The sequence below is a fragment of the Microcaecilia unicolor genome, chromosome 5 (genome assembly GCF_901765095.1).
Source record: "Microcaecilia unicolor chromosome 5, aMicUni1.1, whole genome shotgun sequence".
NCBI classification, from domain to species: domain Eukaryota; kingdom Metazoa; phylum Chordata; class Amphibia; order Gymnophiona; family Siphonopidae; genus Microcaecilia; species Microcaecilia unicolor.
Genome location: NC_044035.1, coordinates 103,437,384 through 103,447,034, shown reverse-complemented (window position 1 = coordinate 103,447,034; position 9,651 = coordinate 103,437,384). Strand labels below are relative to the sequence as shown.

The 9,651-nt window shown below is 46.8% G+C and overlaps 1 protein-coding gene across 3 annotated transcripts in view; it reads left to right on the top strand.

Annotated features, from left to right (window-relative positions):
* The first annotated feature begins 3,205 nt into the window (after positions 1-3,205).
* The window catches only part of HERC4 (HECT and RLD domain containing E3 ubiquitin protein ligase 4), a 164,104-nt gene continuing 157,658 nt past the window's right edge, over positions 3,206-9,651 (top strand). For all 3 annotated transcript variants that reach the window (XR_003942136.1, XM_030203132.1, XM_030203133.1), the window contains exons 1-2: positions 3,206-3,246; positions 8,814-9,118. Coding sequence is in view for 2 of the 3 variants with exons in the window: in XM_030203132.1 (XP_030058992.1) it covers positions 8,893-9,118 (226 nt within the window). In the remaining variant the exon portion in view is untranslated. The remainder of the gene's footprint in view (positions 3,247-8,813; positions 9,119-9,651) is intronic.

Here is a 9,651-nt window from a genome sequence, read left to right as displayed (position 1 = left end):
GGGACGTTTTGCGAGGAAGTCCTCTGCAAAATTTGGGCGTCCCTTTTGATTATGCCCCTCCATGTGTGTCTCACATTATAGATTATTTTAAAACTGCAGAACAGATTAATAAGGCATTGGCCTCAAAAATGGAGTCACATCGGCAGCAGATGGTGCCACAGAAACAGGGTTGAGTCATCCACCACCCCTATTGGATTTCCACTGTGATTATACCCAATAGTAGCAATCAGCATGGGGCCTGTAAGTCAGTACTAGAGAATGACACGCGGATAAAATTTGTCCCCGCCCCGTCCCCGTGGGTTCTGTCTCTGTCTCCATCCCCGCCCCATCACTGTGAGCTCTGTTCTCATCTGCAGAAGCCTCAAACACATGATTTTATATTTAAATCTTTTTTATTAAAGTATAAAAAGGAACAATATGCTGTGCAACTGTTGTGTATAAATTACTACTACTACTTACTACTTATCATTTATATAGCGCTACAAGGCATACGCAGAGCTGTACACCATACACAAAGACAGTCCCTGCTCAAAGAGCTTACAATCTAGATAAGACAGTACACAAACAGAACAATTAAGGGTAAGGGAATAGAGAGGTACAAATAGAAAACAATAATAACAACCAGCAGCTATAATAACCCTCCCACCACCACTACCACCACCCTCTACCCTTCCAATCCCAACAGTAGCTGACTTCTACTACCCCAAGGAATCCTAACCCAGGGTACAAAATACAACCCGTTCTGTATGCACTAGAGGGGAGAAATATGCCCTATGAAGCACTGTTATTGAGGCAGCCATGGGCAAAGAAAGTGTTAACTCTGAGAAATAATTATATATATATAAGAAATGATATTAAAAGCTTGAAGTTTGAATTCTTTTCACTCTGCCAGCAAAGTAGTGAAGGAATGCAGGCTGGAATTAATTAGAGTCTAGTTTGGCCGAGCTAAGGTTAGGAAAGGTCAGTGAGAAATGAAACTCTGTCCCTTGTGAATTGCCAATGCTAGCTGGCACATCTGTAAATTATTAGGCTTACTGAATAGTTTTGTAAGCAGGCACGAGCCAGACATATGACATATTGTAGTTTAAGAATAGGCTGAAATACTATTTAGAAGTGCTTAATATGTAGATAGCTTAGATATAGATATATCTTATAAGATATATCTGATTATGCTTATTTTAGAATATGTTGTATTCTGTGTAAATTAATAATTCTGTGTGGAATGTTTGTTCAACTTTCTGTCTGACGTTCTGAGTAGGGCTACAGTGAAGGGGGGCCAACATGTGTTTTGAATTAACTATGGTCTTAGCTAGTTCTGTGTATGGAGCTGAGAGGTGAAAAAGGTCAGAACTAGTCAGCTCTCTTCTCCTTGATTAATTATAGGTAAAATGCAGGAATGGTCTTGGAAGTAATAACCTGATATGTATGCTATTAATTAAGATTGGCTTTTGACCTCTTTAATGAATGCCAGAGTTTAGTTAGCAGTTAGTACTAGGAATATGAGAAATCAATCATAATAACATGTAAGAGACTGGAGCCCAAATGTCTGGCTTGAGGGGCCCCAGGTTAGAGGTCAGTTTAGGATGTCTGGAACCTATGTAACTGATATTTGTATGGAGCTGATTGGTTGAGGCAAGGTAGCCAATCAATGTCTTAACCAATTGGGAGTAAAGGGGGCTAGGCTAGGAGGAGGGCTTAGGACCCTATTTAAGTAGGAGCAGAAGCAGTTTACGTCAGAAAGAACTCAGAAGGAGCTCAGAAGAAAGAGAAGGACAGAAGGAACAGACAGAAGAAGGAGAAGACAGCATAAGAAGAGAAGCAGCTGAGACAAAGACACAGAGAGCTGAGAGAAAGAGAAGAGAGCTAGAACTGATGTCTTGCTTTGTTTGCTGGCAAATAAAGAAGATTTTTCTCTCATACTGGTGTGTGCTGTCTGACTCCTGAGGCATCACAAATTCATGCATCAATTCCTGCAACATTATGAGTTTTTGATCTGTGGATGAATAAGAAGTCATAAGCAATCTCAGGATTCAGTCTAGCTTTCCTATCTTCCACAGTCCCTCTTGCAGTAGAAGATGTCTTAGAAGATGTGCTGGTAGCAGGATGTACAGGATCCCCTATGCAAAGTTTGCTAGCTGTGGCCAGTATGTTCGCTTGTTTTTCCAAAAATAAAAGTATTGTCGTCTGCATCAAACAGTCCAGTTCATTAACAGTCTTCAAATAGAAAGTGACACGGGGGCAAAGTTTGTCTCCGTCCTCACGGGGTCTGTCCCCATTCCTGCTCCGTCCTCATGGAATCTGTCCCCGCCCGTCCCCGTGGGCTCTTTCCCTGTCCCCATCCCTGCAGTTACCATGGGTCCCTGTTCCTGTGTCACAGGCTCCGTTAGACTGGAAACCCATGTAGATTACTGGGTTCTAGGAATGGACACTAAGATACAGGGCCTTGTGCTGATTTCTGCTGATCATGGTTGGATAAGAGGTGGTGGGAGAGGCAGGAAATGGATGAAAGTGGAGAGAGGAGTGGAGGTCTGCTATTTTGCTTTCGTTATGAGTTTTTAAGTGGTAAATGGGGTCATACTAGATAAACGTTGGGAAGCACTGGACCAAGGAAAATTCAGTTGTTCAGAGTGATTCTTTAAGGCTCCCTCCTTTGCTACTAAAGTGGTTCATGAGTGGCAAGGGTCATGGACTTTTAGCTGTATATATTATAGAACAAGGCAGGAAAAATCCATGATACAATATGTAAAGTATCACACAAAGTTCACCAGAATTAAAAGACACTGGTGTATCTTTTAGCTATTGATGTATTAAAAGGTATCTAATATAATAAAACGCACCGTGAACGTTCTAATGAGGACAACGTTCTGAAGTCACTAAAACACTCTCTGAAGAAGGGTTCGTGGCGTTCATGGTGTGAAGCCACCCAGCCGTCTCTGCCCCGCCCTCGCGTCAAACGTCATGACGTCGAGGGCGGGGAAAACACACGGATCGCGAGGGCAGAAAAAAAAACAAACGGATCGCACCCACGCACGGTGCGTTTTACTATATTAGATTTACCTCTGTGGTGGCGGTTCCGGCAGCGCAGCGTCAGGGAAGGAGGCGGCGCTCCCGACGTCTAGCCTTCCCTTCGCTGTGTTCCGTCAATGATGACGTCAGAAGAAGGCGGAACACAGCGAAGGGAAGGCTAGACGTCGGAAACGCTGCCTCCTTCCCTGACGCTGCGCTGCCGGAACCGCCACCACGGAGGTAAATAAAAAAAAAAAAAAAAGAAAAGGGATGTTGGGGGGATAGAAGAGGGTGGGCAGCAAAGTTGAACACTGGGAGCAGGAGGGCAGGGGAAAAACGACAGCATGGATGCGGGGGGGGGGGGGGGGGGGAAGAAGAGGGCGGGCTAGGCTGGGACATGGGACAGAGAGGAGCATGGATGCGAGGGGGGGGGGTCATGGAAGGAAGAGAGGGGAATTACATGAAAAGGAAGAATGGAGGGGGCAGGGGACAGAGGAGCATGGATGGGCATAGATTGGGAGGGCAGAGCTCAGGGAGAGACGAAATTGCTGGAAAGGGATGAATGAAGGGGGCAGGGGACAGAGGAGCATGGATGGGCATGGATTGGGAGGGTAGGCCTCAGGCAGAGAGGGGAAATGCTGGATAGGGAAAAATGGAGGGGCCAGGTGACAGAGGAGCATGGATGGGCATGGATTGGAAGGGCAGGACTCAGGGAGAGGGGAATTGCTGGATAGGGATGAATGGAGGGGACAGATGGGCATGGATGGATATGGATTGCAGGACAGGCCTCAGGCAGAGAGGGGAAATGCTGGATAGGGAAAAATGGAGGGGCCAGGTGACAGAGGAGCATGGATGGACATGGATTGGAAGGGCAGGACTCAGGGAGAGGGGAATTGCTGGATAGGGATGAATGGAGGGGACAGATGGGCATGGATGGATATGGATTGCAGGGCAGGCCTCAGGCAGAGAGGGGGAAATGCTGGATAGGGATGAATGGAGGGGGCAGGTGACAGAGAAACATGGATGGCCATGGATTGGGAGGGCAGGGCTCAGGGAGATAGGGGAATTGCTGGATAGGGATGAATGGAGGGGGCAGGGGACAGATGGCCATGGATTGGGAGGGCACGGCTCACACTCTCTCTCTCATATACAATGTCTTTCTGACTCTCACTCTCACACACTCTGTCTCACACTGTATCACATTCACTCTCTATGTGCCACACAGTCACTCACACACTCGCTTGGTCTCATACACTCACTCTCACAGAGAATCTGTGTCTCACACACACTCTCTCTCTCGCCCACACACACACACACTCTCTCTCACACTGTGTCTCACATACACACTTGCACACACTCTCATTCTCACACACACACTCTCTCACAAACACACTCACACCCAGACTCACTCTCTCTCTCACACACTCACACTTTCACTCTGACTCTCAGTCACTCTCACATACACTCTCCCAAACATACACACTCCAAGGAAAACCTTGCTAGCGCCCGTTTCATTTGTGTCAGAAACGGGCCTTTTTTACTAGTCTAATATAATAAAACGCACCCTCAACGTTCTGAGGACAACGTTCTGTGAAGCCTTGAAGCCATCTGACGTCACTCCCAGGCTGAGGCTGAAGGGTTCGTGGATTCGTGGTGTGAAGCCTTCAAGCCAGCCAGCCGTCTCTGCCCCGCCCTCGCGACAAAACAAACAAATCCGGAAGCGAAGCGTCAGGGAAGGAGGCGGCGCTCCCGACGTCTAGCCTTCCCTTCGCTGTGTTCCGCCGGAACACAGCGAAGGGAAGGCTAGACGTCGGGAGCGCCGCCTCCTTCCCTGACGCTTCGTTGCCGGAAACGCCACAGAGGTAAATTGAAAAAGAAGAAAAAACAAAACGATGCATGGATGCGAAGGGGGGGGGGGGGGAGAAGAGGGCGGGCCAGGCTGGGACATGGGATAGAGAGGAGCATGGATGCGAGGGGGGGGGGCATGGAAGGGAGAGAGGGGACTTGCTGGAAAAGGATGAATGGAGGCGGCAGGGGACAGAGGAGCATGGATGGGCATGGATTGCGAGGGCAGGGCTCAGGGAGAGAGGGGAATTGCTGGAAATGGATGAATGGAGGGGGCAGGGGACAGAGGAGCATGGATGGCCATGGATTGGGAGGGCAGGACTCAGGGAGAGAGGGAAATTGCTGGATAGGGATGAATAGAGGGGACAGATGGGCATGGATGGATATGGATTGCAGGGAAGGCCTCAAGGAGAGAGGGCAATTGCTGGATAGGGATGAATGGAGGGGCCAGGTGACAGAGGAGCATGGATTGGAAGGGCAGGACTCAGGGAGAGGGGAAATGCTGAATAGGGATGAATGGAGGGGACAGATGGCCATGGATGGATATGGATTGGAGGACAGGCCTCAGGCAGAGAGGGGAAATGCTACATAGGGATGAATGGAGGGGCCAGGTGACAGAGGAGCATGGATGGGCATGGATTGGAAGGGCAGGACTCAGGGAGAGGGGAAATGCTGGATAGGGATGAATGGAGGGGACAGATGGGCATGGATGGATATGGATTGCAGGGCAGGCCTCAGGCAGAGAGGGAAAATGCTGGATAGGGATGAATGGAGGGGACAGATGGCCATGGATTGGGAGGGCACGGCTCACACTCTCTCTCTGATATACAATGAGGCATATTTTCAAAGCACTTTGGGAGGCTAAGTTCCATATGTTTCTATGGAACTTTGGGAGGCTAAGTGCTTTGAAAATAAGCCTCAATGTCTTTCTGAAATGCTGGATAGGGATGAATGGAAGGGGCAGGGGACAGAGGAGCATGGATGGGCATTGATTGGGAGGGCAGGGCTCAGGGAGAGAGGGGAATTGCTGGAAAAGGATGAATGGAGGGGACAGATGGCCATGGATTGGGAGGGCACGGCTCACACTCTCTCTCTGATATACAATGTCTTTCTGACTCTCACTCTCACACACTCTGTCTCACACTGTATCACATTCACTCTCTATGTGCCACACAGTCACTCACACACTCGCTTGGTCTCATACACTCACTGAAACAGAGAATCTGTGTCTCACACACTCTCTCTCGCCCACACACTCTCTCTCACACTGTGTCTCACATACACACTTGCACACACTCTCATTCTCACAAACACACTCACACCCAGACTCACTCTCTCTCTCACACACTCACACACTTTCACTCTGACTCTCAAACAGTCACTCTCACATACACTCTCCCAAACATACACACTCCGAGGAAAACCTTGCTAGCGCCCGTTTCATTTGTGTCAGAAACGGGCCTTTTTTACTAGTATAGATATATTACTCAGTTCTACATAGAGCAGAACAAGGGTAAAGGATACATAGATGGCTGGGAGAATGGGAGAATGGGCGTGCAAGTGGCAGATGAAGTTCAATGTTGACAAGTGCAAAGTGATGCATGTGGGTAAGAGGAACCCGAATTATAGCTACGTCTTGCAAGGTTCCGCGTTAGGAGTTACGGATCAAGAAAGGGATCTGGGTGTCGTCGTCGATGATACGCTGAAACCTTCTGCTCAGTGTGCTGCTGCGGCTAGGAAAGCGAATAGAATGTTGGGTGTTATTAGGAAGGGTATGGAGTCCAGGTGTGCGGATGTTATAATGCCGTTGTATCGCTCCATGGTGCGACCGCAGCTGGAGTATTGTGTTCAGTACTGGTCTCCGTATCTCAAAAAAGATATAGTAGAATTGGAAAAGGTACAGCGAAGGGCGACGAAAATGATAGTGGGGATGGGACGACTTTCCTATGAAGAGAGGCTGAGAAGGCTAGGGCTTTTCAGCTTGGAGAAGAGACGGCTGAGGGGAGATATGATAGAAGTGTATAAAATAATGAGTGGAATGGATCGGGTGGATGTGAAGCGACTGTTCACGCTATCCAAAAATACTAGGACTAGAGGGCATGAGTTGAAGCTACAGTGTGGTAAATTTAAAACGAATCGGAGAAAATTTTTCTTCACCCAACGTGTAATTAGACTCTGGAATTCATTGCCGGAGAACGTGGTACGGGCGGTTAGCTTGACGGAGTTTAAAAAGGGGTTAGATAGATTCCTAAAGGACAAGTCCATAGACCGCTATTAAATGGACTGGAAAAATTCCTCATTTTTAGGTATAACTTGTCTGGAATGTTTTTACGTTTGGGGAGCGTGCCAGGTGCCCTTGACCTGGATTGGCCACTGTCGGTGACAGGATGCTGGGCTAGATGGACCTTTGGTCTTTCCCAGTATGGCACTACTTATGTACTTATGTACTTATTTTTTTAAGAGTGCAAGAAGAAGTTGAGTATTGAATTCTTTAAGTCCACTTTCCTGCTTATAATCGAAAGAGAAAAACGCCTATATTGTGACCCAAATCGGGAGATAGACGTTTATCTCCCAAAAACGAATAAAGCGGTATAATCAAAAGCCGAATTTGGACGTTTTCAACTGCACTCCGTCGCGGATGCGGACAACGTTGATGGGGGCGTGTCGAAGGCGTGGTGAAGGCAGAACTGGGGAGTGGTTATCTGCCGATCAGAGATGGGCGCCTTTCGCCGATAATGGAAAAAAAATATGCGTTTTTAGCGAGAATTTAGGGCACTTTTCCTGGACCCTGTTTTTCCACGAATAAGGCCCCAAAAAGTGCCCTAAATGACCAGATGACCACTGGAGGGAATTGGGGATGACCTCCCCTGACTCCCCCAGTGGTCACGAACCCCCTCCCACCACAAAATATGCCGTTTCACAACTTTTTATTTTCACCCTCAAATGTCATACCCACCTCCCTGGCAGCAGTATGCAGGTCACTGGAGCAGTGGACTTCAGGCAGGTGGACCCAGGCTCATCCCCCCCCCCCCCCCCACCTGTTACACTTGTGCTGGTAAATGGGAGCCCTCCAAACCGCCCCCCAAACCCACTGTATCCACGTGTAGGTGCCCCCCTTCACCCCTTAGGGCTATAGTAATGGTGTAGACTTGTGGGCAGTGGGTTTTGAGGGGGATTTGGGGGGCTCAACACCCAAGGGAAGGGTGCTATGCACCTGGGAGCTGTTTTACCTTTTTTTTTTTTGTAAAAGTGCCCCCTAGGGTGCCCGGTTGGTGTCCTGGCATGTGAGGTGGACCGGTGCAGTACGAATCCTGGCCCCTCCCACAAATAAATGTCTTGGAGTTATTCGTTTTTGAGCTGGGCGTTTTCGGTTTCCATTATCGCTGAAAAACAAAAACGCCCAGCTCAAAAAAAGATAAACGTCCATGTTTTTTTGAAAATACGATTCGGTCCGCCCCTTCACGGACCCGTTCTCGGAGATAAACGCCCATGGAGATAGGCGTTTCTGTTCGATTATGCCCCTCTTTACCTCCATTACATGTGTTTATCTACTTTGAAATTATCTTATGTCAATATATAGTCGGTTTGGAATTGTATTTCAAAATATTCTGTTGCTTAGTAAAGGAAAAGGTATTCCCTATGTTTTTTATGGGCTCAAGTTGTCTTCCTCTACCTACCTTATTTACATAGAAGGTGACTTAGGTTGAGTAGCTATAGTATGTACCCTAAATTGCACATTTACTATGACAATAGATTAAGATCATAATTTGATTCCTTTATAGTTTACAGTTTAGCTGTTAGATTGGTTTTCAATATTTTTTGCAATAGGGTCTTAAACAAGATGTTTGTCATTGTTTCCTGACAACAACTCAGCGAGTTGTGAGCCTAGTGGGTCAGAGGGTTTAGTCATATTAATGTAGATGTGAAGCAACTGTAATAAAAAAATCTTCCTCTCTTTACAGTGTTCAAGAGCAGTTGCGCATGCAGAGTTTCTGATGATAAACTGGAGGACGTTCACTCGCATCAAGAAGCGTTGCAAACATGTTGTGCTGGGGAAATGCCTCCTTTGGGCAGCTGGGATTAGGAGGGATTGATGAAGAAATTGTAATAGAACCAAGGAGATGTGATTTTTTCCTTAATAAGAAGGTCCGAGATGTAGGGTGCGGCCACAGACATACTGTTTTTGTCTTGGAGGATGGGACAGTTTATACGTGTGGCTGCAATGATCTAGGACAATTAGGACATGAAAAGGGTCGAAAGAAACCAGGTGAGTACAGTAAATGATCTTTTTACGTTTCCAAACATTTGAAGTTCTTTTCGTGCTTTGATATAAATCACTAATTTTATAGTATGTGTCTGCATCTTAACTTTTAACCAAAGCTTAACAGCTCACCTTTTTGGACTGTAACTGCTTTTTCTCTCTGGCAAATTGCTATGTGACTTTCTCAGGTGCTCAAGAACTAACCTGTGTCCTAGATGGACACTAAATAAATGTATTAAATTACTTTTTGAACAATATTATGAATGTTGTTGCACCTGTCCCATAGCTATCTTTTTTAAATTGGTCCATTACTTGTAGTGTTTACTAACACAGCAAGTAATGGACCTCACCTTTTCTGCTGTCAGATCAGAAGTATTTTTCATTAAATGAGCACATGGTCCCAGAGTTTTTGTCAGGTCTTCTTACCTGTAACGGTTTTCTGTGCAGTGATTTCTGGTATAAAATAGGAGATTGTGTGCTTTTTGTTAACAACATAGTTAAGCAACAGTGTAACAAGCGTTCTGTCAAGTCAGGGTCTG